General features: G+C 39.2%; 1 protein-coding gene and 1 pseudogene across 1 annotated transcript in view; one reads left to right on the top strand and one right to left on the bottom strand.

The window, feature by feature from the left end:
- The window catches only part of CCDC191 (coiled-coil domain containing 191), an 82,501-nt gene that overhangs the window by 13,960 nt on the left and 46,583 nt on the right, over positions 1-21,958 (bottom strand). The window contains exons 9-13 of the mRNA XM_044919722.1: positions 19,736-19,985; positions 15,753-16,210; positions 14,851-14,963; positions 12,369-12,451; positions 11,125-11,226 (exon numbers count right to left, since the gene is read on the bottom strand). Coding sequence (XP_044775657.1) covers positions 11,125-11,226; positions 12,369-12,451; positions 14,851-14,963; positions 15,753-16,210; positions 19,736-19,985 — 1,006 coding nt within the window. The remainder of the gene's footprint in view (positions 1-11,124; positions 11,227-12,368; positions 12,452-14,850; positions 14,964-15,752; positions 16,211-19,735; positions 19,986-21,958) is intronic.
- On the top strand, positions 2,743-3,389 carry LOC110582394 (annotated as a pseudogene).

A 21,958-nucleotide genomic window follows, 5' to 3' on the forward strand; every position in this document is an offset into this window, starting at 1 on the left:
AGTAGTGGCTTTATGAAGAGGTCCTGTAGTGCAACGTCTCCTTTTCACCAGAAAGTGGTGCTTCAGGGGGTGTCTCCTATACATGTGTTGCTCCAGAGGTGTCCTACCGTTGTGGCTGGGATGTGTTTGCCTTCAGTCCAGCCTGTGATGGCTCTCTGCCTGTTGTGGGCAGAGTCTGGTCTCCGTGGTGTTAGTGGGCCGGTCCGGGGCTGCCTTGGGCTTGAGTTGAGTCAGACCAGGTGCTTGCCAGAGATGCAGTAGCACCAAACTGCAGGCACTTTCCCTGTGTTGTCCCCTGAAAAGCTTTTGTTGGTGGGTGGGGCCTGCAGACAGACCAGCTGCCTGCCCCCAGCCCACCGCTGGGGTCACAGTCAGACTGGTGTGTGGTTATCTTCCCCTCTTCCTGGGGCAGGACTCACTTTGGAGTAGTGCTGACCCTTGTCTGGGCTGCATGCACACTTCCAGGGTTGTGGCACTGCTTTGATGGGATCTTGCCAAGAGCGATCGGAGGGGGTGGATCTGCTTCACTGTGGCCTCTTGTCTATGCCGGGCTGTGGAGAGTCTGTTCTGCCAGTTTTTGGGCTGCTTTCTGGGTTATGTATGCCGATGTGGGTGCTCTCTAGGCAGCCACGTGGCAAGAGGTGAGCCCAGGGTGATCCTACTCCACCATCTTCCCAGCAGCCATCCTGTTGTACATTTTAAGTACCTTACAATTTTGTAAATTATACCTCAGAAAAACTGAAAAAATAAGTAAAAGTGCCATGACCAAAACACTAATGAATTTCATATCAACAAATAGCTAATTAACTTAATTTGAACATATAACCACTAAACAGTGTGCTAATCATGGTAACAGAACTCTGGAGCATTAAAGGAAACAATTCTGCCAAGTGGGTGAGGAAAAGGTGGTCATGAGTACTACAAGAATCAGTGCTATACATAGTCTTAGATATATTCAGTGTTGTTCACAGATGATTTGTATCTCACTCTGTTACTAAAAAGTAAAGTATCTAGTTAGGAGAGCAATCAATATTTCTCCCTCATTATTATGGGAAACCTAGCAATACAGCCCCTTCATTTAGATTATAGAGATTTATATGTAAATAACCCTATTTAAATTTAAAGATACTCCATACTGCATTAAAAGCCTAGAATAACATTCTTACGCTGTGCTCTTTTTAAAAGTGATGCACAAATAAAATAAGTCCAGAAAAAAGTTAAAAGTATTTCATGATCATTAGGCAGCCCTCCCTCCTTTGAGAAGGATTAACCATTTCTGGTAATACCCTGAGAAAAGACAGCCCCCATGCTCCTCAAAGAAGAATGTACCCTTTGAGGGGCTGACTGAGAAAGATGACAGAAGCGTAATGTTTACTGTAGAGATACCATTTTTTAATTTTTCTATTTTTTTAAAGATTTTATTTATTTATATGACAGAGAGAGACAGCGAGAACAGGAACACAAGCAGGGGGAGTGGGAGAGGGAGAAGCAGGCTTCCCGCTGAGCAGGGAGCCCGATGCGGGGCTCGATCCCAGGACCCTGGGATCATGACCTGAGCCGAAGGCAGACGCTTAACGACTGAGCCACCCAGGCGCCCTAATTTTTCTATTTTTAATAAAAGTAGGCTATAATAAAAGTGAGAGAAAAAAATTACCTAAAAATGGTGAGTGGTAGCAAGTGATACCCCTTATGAAAGTCACAAGAGCAAAGCAAATACTTCAGACTGTCTTCACAATAGTTGTCATTTATGTAATATAAATACAAAAACATTTAAGCTTCTCCTACCCCCCCCTCCCCCGGCCGCCGCAATTTCACTTCAGGAAAAGTGTGGTGAATTGGCTGATTCTGACAAGCTACTTAATGGCTGAGTCTTCTGTGAGAAAAAAAATGAGAGCACGCAGTGGAACATTTCTACTATGGAAGGGAGATTTGCCCTGATCTTCCAATCCAAACTACCTGTTTCAGTACAAGTTCCTCAAGATGAAATGTCCACATTCTCTAAAGCACTAACCCCAAATTATCTTTGTAATCTTCATTTCAGACACCTGAGATGTTGAACTGGACGGCCAGAAATAAAAATTATTTACAAGAATTTTCTTATGAGTAACAAGTACAGCTGAGGGTTATGTGGGGGGTGAAAACAGAAAGTAGCCATTTTCACATCCATTGAAATGTTCCTGTAGCACTGAGACAGCAGTTGTGACTTACAGACAGGAATCTAACACAGATAATAAGCCTTTGGAGAGATCCTCAGGCTGGCCAACCCTGTTCACATGCACACCTAAGTTACAGTGTAACTATTTTCCTAGAAATAGAACTCTGTGGCTGGTGGTGTAGGCTCCAAAGGAAATCCATTTTCCGATGGAGTGAGGAAAAATAGCCTTCTTTTATGTCTACTTTTCCATGAAAAAAGAGAAAGGAAAACATTTAACAGAGATCTGCTTGAGCCAAAATTTTGTATTACACAGCATTTTATACACACACACACACGTATATATATATATATATAAATTAATATATATAAGATTTTACCCACCTATTTGACAGAGAGAGAGTGAGAGAGAGCACAAGCAGGGGGAGCGGCAGAGGGAGAGGAAAGCAGGCTCCCCGCTGAGCAATGGGATTTAAGAGGAGTTTAGATTTTTATTTTCAAAAGGTCATTGCGTGAGGCCATCATACTGCTACATCGGACAGGCTATCAGGGCCACAGGAGCACTAAAACACACTTGCACATCAATGACCATGCTGTCCCAGGTGGTACTTCCTGCCATGGCTAGAGTGGCCCCCCCCTCTGAAGAATGCAGCACTTCTAGGTCCAGGGGAATTGTCGGTAACAAGGATCATAGAGGGCAGCCATGTCTTAACCCTGAACCACTTCCTGAATATGGAGGACAAATTTGTCATGAGCTTATCCCTGAGGAATTCTTCCAGTTCCCTTATCCTAAAACATGTTAAAGGCCTTATCTTGAATTTTCTATCCAAAGAAATACATGTGATTGCCCTAGGGAACTTCTCTACCATATTGGCACCTCATCTATATAATTAGAAAATATGGTACTGCACACCATAAACAAATAAACTTAATGAGTAAAACAATGCCCAACTAGAAGAGGTGAAGCAGGCTCCCATCAAACACATCCGTGATGTGACTATTCAGAGAAGTCATAGCAGGTACTGGCTCAGAAGTGTCATTATCTTTTTGATGTCCAGAGGAATAATGCTGCCATGGCCTTGGTGACTGCTTACTGGGAATGGCTATATAAAGTATACAAGGAGGTAAAAAATCACCGGTGCAGAATATGATGCATCAGATGGAAAAAGACCCGATGATAAACTGGGTGGAGAAATATACTATGCAGAGCATGATTGCCCAGAAGCAAAGGAGGTAATTGCCAAGTGCATTTTTGTTTTTTGAGAGAGAGAGCACATGCAAGTGGTGGGTAGGGTGGCGTAAGGCAGAGGGAGAGAATCTTTTTTTTTTTTTTTTAATTTTTTAAAAGATTTTTTATTTATTTGACAGAAAGAGAGGGAGCAAGTGAGCACAAGCAGGGGGAGTGGCAGGCAGAGGGAGAGGGAGAGGGAGAAGCAGGCTCCCTGCCAAGCAGGGAACCCGATGCGGGGCTTGATCCCAGGACCCTGAGATCATGACCTGAGTCGAAGGCAGGCACTTAACCGACTGAGCCACCTAGGCGCCCCAGAGAGAGAGAATCTTAAGCAGGCTCCATGTCCAGCATAGAGCCTGATGTGAGGATCGATCCCACGACCCCAAGATCATGATCTGAGCTGAAACCAAGAGTTGGGACACTCAACCAACTGAGCTACCCAGGCACCCCACCGAGTGCATTTTAGATCTGAAGCGCTTGCAAAAAAGCCCAAACACCATCAATTTGTACATTTACTAAATGGAAACTAGTCTATGTGATAAAGTCTTTTTGTCTACTGTTATGGACTGAAGTTGTATTTTATCTGGGGGTCATAGTCATAGGGACGTTCCTGCCTTTTTGCAGGCTTTTTCTCTAGGAACTCCATAGAGTTCCCACCTTTTTTGCAGGCTCTCACAGAGAGGATCAGGGAGAATCGAGATAAAGTTCCTACCACAGTTCTGGCTGGTGGAGAGGAACAGCAACCACTGTAAAATCTGCCCAGACCATTCTCCCTTGGAAAACAAAAGCCTTCATCTGTAAGTGGCCCCACCTGAGGACACTAGTGGAATGCTACTGCAGATGGGGGGAAGGGCTTCCTTTCACAGAGGGAAGGACTTTAAGGTTAAAGACTGAGCCAGTGGATACTAAAAGATGGGAACAGAGGAGTAGGAGCAGATATTCTTCTGACTGCCCAATACTGCGCACTCCAAAGACTGAGATTTAATGAGAATGTTATAGAGTGCTTCCCCTCATCCATAACCCACCAGCATGCAGACAAACCTCCAGTAATAACAGTGGAGTACAAGTGAGAGACCTGCAAAAGAGACAGACTCTCCCTGGGGAACAGCACAAAGGAAAGACCTGAAGCCAAAAAAGGAGACAAAAACAAAGTTGCTAGTGTAAATTGAAGTCTATGGTGCTCATAGTAATAGCAAACCTCAGCAACGGTAACCATGGCAACAACAAACTTGAAATGTAGTCCAACTCCTGGCTAGATTAACACAAATCTCCACACTAAAGGCCTACTTATCTCAGTTTCTATTGCCCTGTACAACAAGCCTAGGTTTCAACAACAGCAACAACAAAGACATGTCAAAAGATAAGCAATAAACACAGTCTAAAAGATAAATCAATCTTTACAACAAGACTCAGATATGACAGAGATTTTGGAACTACCAGAGAGGGAATTTTAATTTTTTTTTTTTTGAAAATTTTATTTATTTATTTGACAGAGAGAGACACAGCGAGAGAGGGAACACAAGCAGGGGGAGTGGGAGAGGGAGAAGCAGGCTTCCCTCCGAGCAGGGAGCCCGATGCGGGGCTCGATCCCAGGACTCTGGGATCATGACCTTAGCCGAAGGCAGACGCTTAACCGACTGAGCCACCCAGGCGCCCCGGGAATTTTAATTTTTAAATAACTTATAATAATATTAAAGGCTCTAATGGGCAAGGTAGTCATCATTCAAGATCAGATATGTAATTTTAACAGCGATATGGAAACTATAATAGAGTCAAATGAAAAATGCTAAAAAATAAAAAAACATAGTAACAAATGAAGAGAGCCTTCAAACGGCTCATCACTAGACTTGACAGAGACAAGGAAAGAATCAGGTAACTTGAAGTTCAATTAGGAGAAATTACACAAACTGAAAGGCAAAGAGAAAAAAGAATGAAAAACATAACAGAGCATCCAAGAGCTGTGGGATAGTATTAATAGTGTAATGCAAGCATTGCAACTGGAATCCCAGGAGGAGAAGAAAAAGAATGGGACAGGTGAAATATTTGAAGAAATAATGGGTAAACATATTCCAAAATTACTGACAGATACAAAGCCACATATCTAAGAAACTTAGAGACCACCAACCAGGGGAAAAAACAAAGAAATCACATTTGGGCATATCATATTCAAACTGCTGAAAACCAAAGACAGAAAAAAATCTTGAAGGCAGCTGGGGGAAAAGAACCCACCTTACCTTCTGTTATAGACTGAATGTTTATAACCCCCTCTGGATTCATATGTTGAAGTCCTAACAATCAGCGTGGCTATTTTTGGACATGGGGCCTCTAAGGAAGTAACTGAGGTAAAATAGGTCCTAAAGGTGAAATTAGTATCCTTTTAACTCACCAGAGAGCTCATGTACTCCCTTTCTCACTAGCAAAGGTCACAGGAAGACACAGTGAGAAGGTGGCCATCTGTAAGCCAGGATCAGAGCCTTTACCAGAAACCAACCATGATGGCACCCTGATCTCAGATGTCCAGTCTACAGAACTGGCAACCCAAGTAAGACACCTACAATAAAGGAACAAGGATAAGAATTACAGCAAACTTGTCAGAAACCAGGTAAGCAAGAAGACAACAGAATGACATAGGTAAAGTGTTGAAAGAAAACTATCAACCCAGAATTCTATATCCAGTGAAAATACCTTCCAAAGTGAAGGAGAGGGGCACCTGGGTGGCTCATTTGGTTAAGTCGGTTCTCTTTCTCCCTCTCTCCCTGCCCTGCTCATGTGCTCTTAAAAAAAAAAAAAAGCGAAGGAGAAACAAAACCTTTCTCAGACAAATGAAAACTAAGAGAATTCACTACCAGCAGACCTATCCTACAGGAAATGTTAAAGGCAGTTTTTCAGGCAGAGGGACTATGATATAGGTTACAATCTTAGATCTACACAAAGAAATAAAGAGCACCAGAAATGAAAGAAATGAAAAACTATAATCTTCAGCTTTTTTTTTTTTTTTTAAGATTTATTTATTTGAGGGAGAGAGAGAATCTTAAGCAGGCTCCACACCCAGCATGGAGCCCAAGACAGGGCTCAATCTCATGACTCTGAGATCATGACCTGAGCCGAAATCAAGAGCTGGATGCTTAACTGAATGAGCCACCCAGGTGCCTCCAGCTTATTTTTAGTTACACTAAAACACAATTGTTTAAAGCAATAAAAGTAACAAGGTATTGGGTATTTATGTTATATATAAAAGTAAAATACAGGACATACATGACAGTAAAGATGAGAGAATGAAACTTCCCCCTGAGATCTGGAACAAGGCAAGGATGTCTTTTCTCACTACTCCTATTCAACCTTGCACTGGAATTCCTAGCTAGTTCAATAAGGCAAGAAAAATAAAAGGCATATAGATCAGAAAGGAAGAAAGAAAACTGCCTTTATTGGCAGAGAACTTGTAGAAAATTCCAAAGAATCTACAAAAAAAATGCCTAGAACTAATAAGTGAGTTTAGCAAGGTTGCAGGATACAAGGTTAACATACAAAAAATGGACTGTGTTCTATATACCAGCAATGAAAAAAATGAATTTGAAATTTAAAAAAAGCATCATTTATCATAGCACCAAAAAAGATGTAGGTATAAATCTAACAAAACATATACAAGATATGTGAAGAGCTATAAAACACTCATAAAACAAAGATCTAAATAAATGGGGAGATATACCATGCTCATAGACTAAAGAAACAATGTTGTTAACAAAGTTGTTAATTCTCCAATTTGATCTGTAGATTCAATATGATCCCAATTAAAATCTAAGCAAGTTTTTTTTTTTTGTACACATTGACAAGATTAGTCTAAAACTTATATAAAAAGGCAAAGAAAACAGAATAGCCAAATCATTCTGAAAAAGAATAAAGTAGAAGGATTCACATTTCCCAATTTCAAGATTTACTATAAAGGTACAGCAATCAAAGGCAGGTGGTAGTGGCTAAAGAATATACATAAAGAATAAAAGAACAGAAAAGAGATCCAGAAACAGATCCACACAAATACAGTCAACTCATTTTTGACAAAGGTATAAAGCATTTCAATGGAGAAAAGATAGCCTTTTCAACAAATTATACTGAAACAACTGAACGTCTATATGCAAAAGAAATAAACTTATTACAAATGATGCAAGGAGGTGGGAAAAAATATAAGCTGACCTAGAAAACCAAATTTTAATAGAAAACTATAAGGTTAAAAGCAAAAGAAACTGTATACTGTACTCCAGTTGGTAAATTTTTTCATGGGGGTACAGTTCTGAACTTGCTTTACATGTATACGGGAGCTGAACGACTTAGGTAAGTGGATGGTGAATTGTGGGAACCAGATCTTACACTGTCAAATAGGGAATTTACAGATAAGCAAGAAGGGAAGGGAAAAATAAATCATCGGATGCGGGATTAGAGCCTGAGATATTAGTATGAACTCATGTTCATACTAATGTTTACTCAGATGGATAGATACAGAAATAATTATGGATAGGTGTGTACATGGTTTAGCATACATATGTATATTACTTAGCTCTCTCTGCCGAGGTGCTAAAATTAATGACATCCCAGAAGCAATGAGTACCCTCACTGCCCAGATCTCGCTTTCCAAATACCATTTAGAACCAGGGCACCTTGGTTAGGGTAGTGAAAATACAAGAACAGTGCTGGAAAGTAAAATACCCCAAAACCAAAAAAGGATGAAGGCATGTCAGAGGGACACAGGAGCCAACATTAAAGAGCAACCCATAGCCAAAGTGGGAACAATCTGAGCCACAAAATAAATAATATTTTTTAGAACTCAGAGTATAAAATAAATATTCATGAATCCATGCTGATGTAAATGATTAAATCTTCCTCATAGAAGAATCCCAAATAGTATGTGTAGATACTCGTCCCTCCAGGAGACAGAGCTTAATTTTCACTCCTCCCTACCCTGAGAGTGGACCAGACTTAATGAAACGCCTCCAAAGAATAGGGTATGAAAAGGGAAAAACAGTAACTTCACAGTGGAGAAACGTGTCAAACACTGCCTTACACAAGTCATCAAAGTATCACCAGAGATAAGTCATCTTTTTATTTATTTTATTTTATTATGTTATGTTAGTCACCATACAAGTCATCTTAATTTAATGTAGCCCCTGCTGTGATGAGATTAGGAGGCCTTTCATCTAGGTAGCATTCTTAAAACAAAGACCATAACCCCAGAAGAATTTAAGAAAAACCTTAGACCAACACAAATTGAGGAACATTCTACAAAATACCTTATAGGTACTCCTCAAAATTGCCAAGGCTTAAAAAACAAGGAAAGATTAAGCGCTATGGTTTGAATGTGCGTTGTCGTCCCCCCCCCCCACCCCCGCCACCGCCCCAGCCAAATTCATATGTTGAAATCCTAATGCCTGTGTGATAGTGTTAGGAAGTGGGGCCTTTGGGAGGTGATTAGGTCATGAGGGTGGAGCCCTCATGAATGGGATGTGCTGTCATAAAAGAGACCCTATGAAGCTCCCTATCTCCTTCCACCATGAGAAGACACAGTGAGAAGTCAGAAAAACGGAAAAACTGGTGAAATCTGAATAGTCTGGTCTTAATGTACTAATGTTGGTTTCTTCATTTTGACAAATGCACCAAGGTAATGTAAGGTGATAATATTAAGGAGAAACTGAAACTGAGTGATGGGTATACGAAAACTCCCAGTACTATCTTTGCAACTTCTTTATAAACCTAAGTAAACCAAGACAAAAAGTTGATTTTTAAAAAAATGATGAGTATTAAGGAAGGCACTTGTGATGAGCACTAGGTACCGTATATAAGTGATGAATCACTAAATTCTGCACTTGAAATTAATTATTACACTGTATGTTAGCTGGAATTTACATAAAAACTTGAAAAAAAAATTTACCTTCAACATATAAATAAAAAGGTTTTGAAGAATTCTGAATGGTAAGTGAAAATACTGACAAGAGACTCTTAAACGCAAAAAAAGCAGATTAAAAATTATATACACCTCCCCCCCTGCAAATTCTCAATCTATTAAGAGATGCTTAGAGAAAAAGAAGTAAATATACTAAGATATTTAGTTACCTCTTACTGCTGAGCTCCTATTTTTCCATTTTTTTTGTAGTTCTCAAATGTTCCATAATGAATAGTAATATAAGATGTATTGACTTTGTATCATTGTGTTTAAGTATTTTTAATTTTACATCAGAGTATTTAAGTTATGGAATATCAATGAGAATAGTAAACATCATTCAAGGACTTTATCTGCTCTTCTGGGGAAGGGGTTAGTACGTTTTTGGTTGTATGCAGGATGGTTGAATCATGTTAAGCAGAATTATGATCTTGTCTTTATTTGGAGATTAAGTATGGTTTAAGGAGATGTGTATTGGTGCCAAGTTGATAAGGGGTAGACTTGTGATGGTTAATTTTATGTGCCAACTTGAATGTGCCACACGGTGCCTGGATTTATGGGTGTATCTGTGAATGTGTTTTGGGAGGAGATTAGCATTTGAATTCATGGAGTCTGTGGGACTGCCCTCCCAAATGTGGGTGGCCATCATCCAATTCCTTGAGAGCTAACTAGGACCAAAAAAACCCCCCAAAAACCCCAAAACCAGAAGGAAGAATCTGCCCCCTTTTCCTTTCTGCCTGCCTGCTTGAGCTGGGCCATCGGTCTTCTCCTGCCCTTGAACTAGAGTTTATAGCATCCATTCAGATGAGGACGGGAATTACATTGCTGGCTTTCCTGGGTCTCCGGGCTTGCAGATGGCAGACTGTGGGACTTTTCAGCCTCTATTATCATATGAGCCAATTCCTTGTAATAAATCTCTTCCTACACATACAACTTATTGCTTCTGTTTCTCTAGAATCCTAATACAATTTCCAATTCAAATCTCTTTTCTATGAAAATGTCTCTACTATCCCCTCCATCTTTATAGGTCTTGCCTTCTATGGCTCTCTTGATCTCCTTTGGTCTTTTTTTTTTTTTTTTTTAAGTAGGCTCCGAGCCCAGCATGGAGCTGGGTTTGAACTCATGACCTGAGATCAAGACCTGAGCTGAGATCAAGAATTGGACGCTTAACTGACTGAACCACCCAGGTGCCCCTTCTTTGTTCTTTGGGGCACAAGACAACATATGTTGTATTATATTGTCTGACAGGTGTGCATATTTAGGCCTTATCTTTCTAACTAGAATGTAATAATCTTGAAAGTAAGAGTTTTATCTCTTATCTCTTGGGTGTTCTTTTCTTCCATTTGTTACTTTATTTGTTCATTCACTTACTCACTCATTCAACACGCTTGCTGAGTTCCTATTATATGTCAGGGACACTGCTCACCAATACAACAGTGAGCAACACCAGACTGCTCCCTTTATTCTCAAGGAGATTCCAGTTTAGTTGGAGATGCTGAAATCAATAAGACAACCACAAAACATATGCATAATTATAAGCCCTGGTAATGCTTTGAAGGAAATATATTTCAGAATCCACAAAGGGGAACATAACCTAACCTTGGGTGAAGAAGAGAGTGTACAAGGCAAGAAAGGCTCATCTGGGTTTGAGCTATGATCTGAAGAATGCGCAGGTTTTCACTAAGGTGGGTGAAAGGGTGGAGGTGCGAGAAGAGTGCTCTGGAGGGAAGTTCGGGAACGGAGAAGGTACACAGGGCCACCGTACTGCACACAATAGGCTTTAAGCAGGTGACCGACCAAACAGACTCTACGAACCATTTTCTGCAGTCTCTTCTCTTCTCGTTTTTTCTTAAGCTGAGCCTCCTTTTCTTCTGCTTCCCTCTTCTGACGCTCCTCCTCTTGGGCCTTTAACTGGGCCTGGTCAAGATGAAAGTCAGTAAAAAATAAGAACACTATGTTTGTATGGAAGTAAGATTTTTTACGTTGAGGAAAGTCAAGTATCTACCAAGAGTGCCTGTCCTGTCTCTGAAAGAAGCCCATACTTCCTGATAAAAGTAGAAAATCCAACCAACAGGTGGTCAGTTGTGTAACTTAAGCTTCTCCGAAAGAATCCTCTTCTACTTGGGAAGGTGATACTGAGCAAGAAAGGAACATTAATTTTTCATCAAATAATGATTCCTTTTTAGTTATTTTTACCTGTGAAATACTAAGTCCAAACTCCACATAGCGTAGGAAAAATTTTTTCTTTCGTTTCACACACAAAAAACCCCCAAACTGTTGGAACTGTTTATTTTTTCTTAGTAGATATAAAATTTGTTTTTGATAGTCTAGGTCAAAACTGTGCAAGAACTACTCACCTTTGCAACTTACCAGGTTGGACATCTAAATCTAAATGTGTAAATCTTCCTCATTGCTGGCTCCCATCAACTTTTTAACATTTCCGTCTTGCTATACTAATGGTGTTACTGTTTTCTCCCTTTCTTTTCCTAAAATTTCCACAGAGTTCAGGCCAGTGGATAAAAAGCTATTTCTGAAGTTGATCTAGCTCGATTGTCTCAAGACACTTAAGCTAGGCTTTTTTTTTTTAGAGGGGAGGTGGAGAGGCTGAGTGGGGGGGGGGGGGGGGAGAGAGAGAGAGAGAGAAAATCTTAAGCAGGCTCCATGCCCAGCGTGGAGCCTGATGCGGGGCTCGCGATCTCATGACCCTGAGATCATGACCTGAGCCAAAATCAAGAGTTGGATGCTTAACCGACTGAACCACCCATGAACCCCTAGGCTTCATTTATTTCTTTTTTTATTTTTTAAAGATTTTATTTATTTATTTGAGAGAGAGAATGAGATAGAGTGAGCATGAGAGGGGGGAGGGTCAGAGGGAGAAGCAGACTCCCTGCTGAGCAGGGAGCCTGATGTGGGACTCGATCCCAGGACTCCAGGATCATGACCTGAGCTGAAGGCAGTCGCTTAACCAACTGAGCCACCCAGGCGCCCTAGGCTTCATTTCTTTTAATAAAGACCTATATAAATCCTTTTTCTTGCCTCAGATTTCATTCTTGATTTACCAATTTCTCCTCTTCTTGTTTCTTCTTCCTCTCTGCCAAGATCCTCCTACGTTCAGCTCGCTGAACTGCTCTCTCTTCCATGGCTAGAAAATAGTAACAGAGTTCCAATATAAAAAATATAAGGAACACAGCAAGAGAAATGTCTCCACATTTTATAGCAAAATTTTGTGTTATTGTTAGGGTTTTCTTGCAAGTTGAGTGTTTACAATTTCAGAAACATTTGTTTATAAATATATAAATATAAAATTTATATTTTAAAAATATAAGTTGTAGTTGTATTTTTAAATATATAAGTATATATATGTTATTTATATAGCCCCTACAGGTTAAAGACCTACAATCCTATCCTCAGCAATGATAAACAATTGGCAAATTGTTTTTACTTTTCTATTAGAATAACTGTTTACTGGTTTAAATAAGATAATGTGCCTCGATGATACTTTTGTTACTGAAACCCAGAAACCAGAATTTTAATTTGATAATTCTTTAATGAATGGAGGAAACTTTAATTACATCTAACAAATACTTTGACAATACAGTCAGTCTTCAAATCCCATTGAGTCTGTTTTTCCTAAGTCATTATACGTATGTCTGTGTATGTAACAACAACAACAACAACAACAAACTAAAGTTTAGGGTCACGATGAATACATTAAAATCTAGTTTTAAGGCCTGGATAGATATCCAGATGGGCAGGAAATGGAATTGTACTAGGCATTTGGAGAACTGGCATCTGAATGAATTCAAGTGTCAGACTCCTGTTCTTGACAGTCTATTAAATATCGATCCAAAAGAAGCAAATGTGCAAGATGGTCTGAAAATACGACTCTGTCATCAGTCGGGGCTTTTACAGGAAGAGGGAAATGGGTGGGAGGAGTATCAAGTTCTGCTCACCTAAGTCAGCCAATAATTACTTTTGCTTCCTTGTGCCATGTTATAGAGAAGAAAATTTAAGTCCAAGTTTCAAGAACTAATAAACAAAAAACTCACCAGGCTATTTCTTACAGATATTAAGTGTTTGCATTACTGAAAAAAGAAGAGAGGGGGTGCCACAGATGGCGGCAGTGAGCTGTCTTGGAAGAGGCAGAAATAGACTAAAGGATTAAAGTGAGAGCCCTGGCTCAGTCGTTAAGCGTCTGCCTTCGGCTCAGGTCATGATCCCAGGGTCCTGGGATTGAGCCCCGCATCGGGCTCCCTGCTCGGCGGGAAGCCTGCTTCTCCCTCTCCCACTCCCCCTGCTTGTGTTCCTGCTCTCGCTAACTCTGTCAAATAAATAAATAAAATCTTTAAACAAAATAAATAAATAAAGTGAGAGCCCTGAGAGGCAGAGTCTCCAGTAATAAGCGCGTTCCCTGTCTTTTCTAATCGTTAAAGACCACTTGAAAAGTAGCCTGGAGTTCTAAAATATGGTAACTCCTTGATCAAACAATAATTAAAAAAAATTAACCACACTGAACTGGGCATTTCCTGATCATCCTCAGTGGTAGGCAAAGATGGCATAAACTGCTGTCCTGGCAGAGAGTCGACGCAAAGACTGCTAATTTCTTCATTAGGAATCGACTTTGGGCATAACGTGCTTCAGATGACATCACTTCTTCTAAGGGCAGCAATTTTGCCAAAGGTGAAAAATCAGACTTACAACCACAATATAATTGCCAACGTGCCTACCTCCATACACAAATATATGCACAGTGCATGACTACGTATACAGTAAAAACAATTAGTAGATTCACTAGGTGGCGAATGCTTTTCTTCTCATAGTACTGTTTGGTTTAAATAGTGATTTTTTTTTTTCCTCGAAGATTTTATTTATTTATTTGACAGACACAGACAGACAGAGAGGGAACACAAGCAGGGGAGTGGGAGGGGGAGAACCAGGCTTCCCGCCAAGCAGGGAGCCTGATTCAGGGCTCGATCCCAGAACCCTGGGATCATGACCTGAGCCGAAGGCAGACGCTTAATGACTGAGTCACCCAGGTGCCCCTAAATAATGATTTCCACATGCATCAAAAATGTTATTAAATTAAAATGTCTGGTTTGTAGATTTCATTACTAAAAGCCTATCATCAAGGTACAACTCATAAAATGATGTGGCTTGCTATAAATGGATCAATAATTTAAGGTTAACAAAGTATGATAGGTGATCTTTATCAATGTTTGTCCTTAGCAGCTACTCAAGAGTTTTCTCATTTGTGTAACTGTCCCATTTTTTTTCATAATCCAAACCAATCCAAAATGATATACCTTTCAGCCTTTTTTTTTTTTTTTTTTTTGGTATTCTTTGGGAAGGCCAAAAAGTTTGGCAGAAGGAGCAGGAAAAAATGCATGGAACTCTCTGGTGCATTGCACTCCTCACATGTCCAGCCATCTTTGACCAGGTTCTGCCAAGTCTCAAAACCTGAGTTTCCCGGATTCAGTCCTAGCATATTCTATTTCAGAAAGGAAGGTAACCACCACCAGACCACCACCAAGACTGCCCTGCCTTTCAGTATGGGGTGGGATGCCATCAGCTGCCTTGGGTTCCTTCTGGGTCCAGGGAGAGAATTTGGGGAGTCACTTCCTCTACCATCAGTCTCAGGGAAAGCAACAGGCGAACTGGGGGTTAAAAAAAAAAAAAAAAGGAAAAGAATTCAGACCAACAACCAGCTCTGTTCAAAGCTCTTGAACCTGAGAAACTCAAAGCATTTCACACATTTTAATTAATCTTTACTAAGATAACTATGTATTAAACCCACTCAATATACTGGTGTTAACGAGGCACGGAAAGGCTGGGTGACTGGCCGGAGTCTGCAGTGAGTCAGGTACTCTGACTCCCATACCAGTGCTTCAGATCAATGGGTATCTATCACCCACTTCTTATCCTTATCACATGTATTATGTCTCAAACACATCTGAAAGCATCGTAAGTGGCTTCTGAGAAATTTGGACTCTTATTCTAGCCTCAAAAATGTTTACTTTTATCCAAAACAACTACAGATTTAAGCTAGGTAATTAGCCAGCCCAGAGGCTGCTCCATTTGTACCTGACATTGTACAATCCGGCTTCTCAGAACTAAATATAATCAGAAACCCAGAAATTGAGGTAGAGCATGTAAGCATTGTTCTCTTTTACTGGTATAGTAACAGAGCTCCTCAGACAAAGGCAGCACAACACAAATGCTAACTGTATAATTCACAGGTATCTGGTTGCCTCAAATACTGTTAGTACCTGTCACGGACCAATCACAATGTAGGGGGGCTTCTTTGTTTTGAAAGTATACAATAAAAGAAAGGGAGAGATCATGGAGTCTGGAAGCTGGGCAAAAGAGGTTCAGGGGCCTCTCTACCACAAGGTGAAAAAACCCAAATCATGAGTCCAAAGCATGTTCTGATATAATGGACATACTTTGGAAGCACGTGGCACGTTCTCTTGGGTTCTTTTCCTCTGGGATTTGATAGCAGGCAGCTCTGGGCATCTGTGACTGCTGCAGCCCGCTCTGCGGCCCACCGAGCCTCTGCCAGCCGCTGGCTTTGCTTCAGCTCCAGAATTGTTTTCTGCTGTTCCTGAAGTTTCTTCTTTTGCTTTTCAATCAACTGTTGCTGGAAGACATGGCGGTTGTGGAAATGACCCATGCAAATGGATTCTGTTTTCTGGCTGGTGGTTCTGAGCTTCTTGCTGCTTCTAGGCTGTTGGGAGGGCTTGACATCCCTGGTCGTGTGCTGCTTATTGTCGGATGTGTTCAGAGGGACATGCTGGAGGGGAACCTGCAAGTCGCTCTTTGTTGGTCTTCCTAGGTGGGGGCTGGGCATGCAATCACGGCTCTCTGAGGGAGGCTTTTCCCACAGAGGCGGCCCGGCAGTCACCTGAGAGAGAAGGAGTATGTTACAGCTCAGCTGTTTAAAGGACTGTGCAATAAGAAAACCGTGCTCTTAGAAATGTCTGATTTGGATAGTTGGTTTGTGAATGAGGCCGGATTACTCCAGGTACATACTACAGGAATTTTAATCTGCATGAATTAACTCTGAATTTTGTAGTGAAGAATATATTCTCCCTCAAGAATGTTCGAAACTAACAAATACCTTTACAAATCAATAACAGCTCTGTTCTCTCAATGCCTTTCTTGCCACTAATAAATTAATCACAAGGTATGTATGTATGTAATTATGTATTCACTCTTTAATTAATTAATTCATTCATTCTCAGGATCAAAGCCTGGATTAAAGTTTACAGTCTCCAGACTATTGCCAGACTACCTGTGGGAAATATCTGTAAGCCCAGGATTACTGGGCAAATAACTGCATTACATAAGAATATTACCAATAATATTATATTTTAGCATATGGCTTAATAGTTTTCAAAGCTTTATCATGTAATGGATCTCATTTAATAGACTGAGGTATCATACTCAATTTTAAGTTCTATATAGAGGGGGAGGAAACAGAATTCTTAATCGGGAAAACTTTTCCTGGCCAAAATAATGCATACTTAAAATGTCTCTTTTAGAATGGTTTGATTCTATGGCCTAAGGTCTAACCGCTTTTGATTCTGCCATCTGCAGTGGTACAAGAAGAAAAATACTATGAAGTATTTGTATCTTAGAAGCTTCTCACTCTAAGGTACTCAAAAATATTTTTCATGATGATGGAAATATTTCCTATAGATTCAGCTGAAGTAAAAAATGTGATATATGACATGCTAAAGACTAAAAAATAACCTTCTATTTCAGAAATGTCAATGGACATTTATTCACGAGAACACCTGCTTAAGTAATTTAGCATCAAGCAGGGTATATGTTTTAGGCCCTTTTAAATTTTGTGATAATGGTACATTATTAACCCAGCAAGACTGTAAAAGCCTTGAGTATAGCAAAAAGATTTCTTTTGGATCATGGTAACTTTTCAAGGTGAAAATAAGAGAATGAAACAAAGCTTAATGGTGCAGATTGTACTTACTAGAACAGGACTGAACAGTCTGGCATAATTAGCGAAAAGTCATCTATTAGCTATCTATTTGAAAATTTTCAAGGTATAATATGCATTTGTGGTACTTGAGTCCCTATGACTGTATAATTAGTGGGCATCTAACTAAAGATATCATATTTTATTTGTTCATGTTATACTCTACACTCTGGAAAAAATTAGGATTTATCTAATAACCTAGAGAGTCCATTACATCCTTTTATTTTCACTTGCTCTATTTTTTATAACATCCTTTCTTTATAAAATTCTTTTCAGAGTTAACTTCAGAGATTTAAAGGTTTTTATTTCTTGAGTCATATATATATACACACACACATATATATACATTGTGTGTGTAATATACACACTATATACACATAGTAATTTTTCTGTTTTATGCAAGTAAAAAATACTTTGTTGACTTTTTAAAAATTTACAGATAATAACAGTGTTAACTTTGTAAAGTAAAAGGTTCAGACAGCTATTTCTTAAGATAGAATACTCTGCTGTCTTAATGGAAACAAAACTACCTAACTGACATAAAGGCAGATAAATTGCCTAGAGGACATCAGTCCCCCTAAGGATCCTCATGATACCCCTTTGCTGAGAGGCTAGGCTTAAATTAAAACTAGTCTACCTGCTGGCAGTAATCAGGGTAAAAAGCAAGACTGGGGCCCCTCTGGTGCCCAATTTAATTTTACATGTCTGAGTTAAGTACCTAATAGCATTACGTGGAGGGGTCTAGGATGAAGGTGAGGGGGTAGAGGATCTTCTCCAAAGGACTTTTCAAATATGACAAGTGCAATTATGAAAGCAAAAACTGATAGGATTCACTTTATAAAAACTTAACTCTGTATAGTACCAAAACACCAAAAATTACCCAAAAAGACAAATGAAAAAATGAAAAAAAATTTGCAAAATATATAGTAATAAAACACCAATAGTCTTAAAAATATAAAGAGCTTCGATAAATAAGAAAAAGATATATAATCAAGTAGAAAAATGTATAAGGGCAGGAATAGACAAGTCACTAAATATCTATCTATATCCATTTTCACATACATATATATGTAAATGGACATTATAAAAAATGTTTAACCTCACTAGTAATAAAAAAAATGCAAATGCCGAAGCAATAAGATGAAAATATTTTCCTATCAATTTAGCAACAATGAAAAATGTGTTAACCAGGCAGGAAAACAGGCATTTCTTTGGCACAACCTTTCCAGAAAGGCAATTTGCATTCTATTTTTAGGTATTTATTCTAAGTAAAGCATTTAAGTAAAAGTGTATGTGTGCAAAGATTTTGTTACAAGGATGATTACTGAAGCACTGTTTGCAATAGTGACAAACTGGAAACAACTTAAATGTCCAGCAATACAGAAAAATGTAAACAGATTCTAGCTTAGGGCTCATGATTGAATATCTGAGAGCCATTACAAAATGATGGCACAGAACAGCAGTCCTTAATCACAGGGTATTCATCAGGTTCACCTGTGAAACTTAAAAAAAAAAAATAATACAGGTGCCCCACAACCAGAAATGCTGATTCTGCAGGTCTGATCTGTGGTTTACTGTCAGTTGGGCACTAATGTTGCAGCAGATTTAGTAACATAGAATATTCTCATGTTATATTGTGAAATTGCAAATTTTTTTTAGAAAAACAGAACAGTTATATTATTATTAAAAAAAAAAACGGCCTTACTTTCTCTGTATTATGTATTATGAAAAAGTAGATATCCTCAATAACTTGACTGAAGAAAATTTAAAAGCTAAATAAAATATTACAGAGAAAAATTTGCATATGCCTAAATAGAGAAAAGACTATATGGCTATTCAACATGTTACTTGTGGTTATCTCCAGATGACGGAATTAGAGGCTACTGTGCTTTTTCCTGTCATTTTCTCCTATCAAATTACCATAATTAACACATGATTTTTCTTATTAGAAAAATAAAAACTTAAAAATTCCCCACACATATGTATGTATGTATGTGTGTATGAATGTATATCTATATGTATGTGTGATTGATATATATGTATATATATATATATATATCAAGCTCATTTAGATAGGAAATGTCTGATGATCAAGTAAGAGGAGTTCAAGAGTTATAAACAATGCTTTATATAACTGTTCCTGAAGGAGTCTTTCACTTAGTTGTTTTAAATTCCCATCTCTATATTATGTCCCTACCAAGTCTCAAGTATACTGAAGTTTATGTGTGATATATAAAATGCAGATTTGATTCAAGAAAATAAACACTGACTGAAAGGTAACCTTTGTGCACTGTACACAGCTCTCATCCTCTAGATAGTCCAGGCAAGGCAATCTGACAGTGGCTAATATAACCCAGGCTGTACCCACGTGTGGAGCTCAAACGCCACTGTTTAATAAGCAGAAGCCCGAGCAAAGGAAAAACAGTGTACCTCTCCATTTCTTATAGGCGGATCCACCATAGCTGCTGCCTCCTCAAGTAGACTGATGCCTGATGACCCATTTGTGCTGAGTTTCCCTAGCGATGCCGCCTCCAGCAGCTCATTCATTTTCTTCCTAGTTTCCTCCTTTGTTAGAGCCAGCTCCCTCTTCACAATCTCTGCACGGTGCCAACGCTGCCATTCGGTAAAGTGGTGTCGGAGGACTTGTTTCCGGTTATACTCAGTGGCCAGGTGTTGTTTTCTAAGCAACAAAGTATTTCCCGTTAAAAAGAAGAAGCCATTTACAGCTCGTTTGTTGATAATATAAATGAAACACAAGTCTAAAGGAGTCCCAGAAATGTTCCATCTTCGATCCAGCATATCCTTCTATTTAAGCTAAATGGAATCGCTTTATCAAATTCCCGGGTGCAAAAGGTCTGCTTGTAGAGGCCGTTGGCACCTTAAGAGATTACCTCAGAAGAAAGAGTTCTATCATGTCACAGAGGCATATTACATTTTTTAAATTACCACAAAATAGTTTCTGAGAGTTTTTGGAGGGGAAGGAGCAAAAGAAATAGGCATATAGGGCGCCTGGGTGGCTCAGTTGGTTAAGCGACTGCCTTCGGCTCAGGTCATGATCCTGGAGTCCCAGGATCGAGTCCCACATCGGGCTCCCTGCTCGGCAGGGAGTCTGCTTCTCCCTTTGACCCTCCCCCCTCTCATGTGCTCTCTCTCAAATAAATAAATAACAAATCTTTAAGAAATAGGCATATAAATAGCTACTTTTAAAAGGATGAATGCGTGAGGGAGATTTCAGCCATGCTTGCAAATCTAAGGAACACAGAGGTTTGGGAGAAAGGGAATGGAACAAGATATAACAAGTGAACTGTCAATAACGACTTAGTAAGACTTAGGAAAAGTCAATATGAAACCATGAGCGTGGCTCTTATGAAAGAAGGACTTGATCAGGGATAGGATCTCTAAAGAGAAGGATTCATTTATCAAACCCTTAAACTGAATGAATGAAGCACTGCTTTGTGAGGCGACTTGCTGAACACTGGAAACATATGAAAGACGTGTCAAAGACAAGGCACTTGCTCTCATGGAACTCATTCACACCCTCACAGTCCAGTAGAGGATCTGGTTCATTCTCTTCGTAAGGAAGAGCTCCTTTTGATTCCTGGAAACTTCATGATGTTAGGGGACATCACCGAGTGGAGCTGGGAACCGCCTGCTTCATTCCCTTCCCAAAGGGGATCACCATTAGGAGACATTTTTGTGGAGGTCTCTGAGTGCTATCTATAAGTGGATGATTATTGTCTCTGAAGAAGTAAGGTGTAGAGTTTGGAACTTATTATATTGCATCAGGGGTCAGTTTTGAGGTTTAAAATCTACTGTATAGACATCTACTTGATTTTATTTTGTAAAGGTGACTCAAATAAGTTCTCTATAATACTATTTGTATACCCATTTCTGTTAAACATCCCTTAATGCTTAACTCTCCTCATGGACTCTTTGGGGTTATATATAAAAAAAAAATCATAAAATTCTTAAGTCAATGCATCAGGAGAACATTTCTAGAGTTCTTAAATGCTTAAGTGACTTAAATCTTTTTTGACTGGCACCTACAGTAAGAAAAATGTTACACTGTGACACAATATACAAGTTTAAGTGTGAAAATGTGTATGAAACAAAAGTACATATAATTGAAACGTAAGTTTCACCAAACAATATCTATCCTTACTACCAGAGGTGCATTCTGGATTTTCTGTTCCATTCCATTTCTTTGAAAAATACAGCTCATCTGGAGCCTGATTTCAGGACCCATTAATGGGTTAAAACCCTTAGTTTGAAAAAGACTACTCTAAAGTCACAGAATTTAACCTATGTCAGAGGAGTTGGATGAAACAACCAATCAGTGGGAGTAGAGTCAACTGAAATAGTGAAATTCAGGATAAACACTAACAACAACTCTGCCAACAGTGTATTTCATTGTATTTAATTGCTTCCCTCTACTGTATTAATGATAATTAATACTCGATCAACTGAAGTTTTTGTAATAAAAGTACAATATAAGTGGTAATATAAATATTTATACATGGAATTTAATTTGATGGAAATAAATTAATATGGGACTGAATAACCTCAAAACACAAACTTTAGAGGAGATAAGGATAACAAATCAGGTAGCAACGCAGGTAAGAAAAAAGCTCCAAAAATATCAATGTTTAAATA

Source organism: Neomonachus schauinslandi, chromosome 1 (assembly GCF_002201575.2).
Source record: "Neomonachus schauinslandi chromosome 1, ASM220157v2, whole genome shotgun sequence".
Lineage (NCBI taxonomy): Eukaryota > Metazoa > Chordata > Mammalia > Carnivora > Phocidae > Neomonachus > Neomonachus schauinslandi.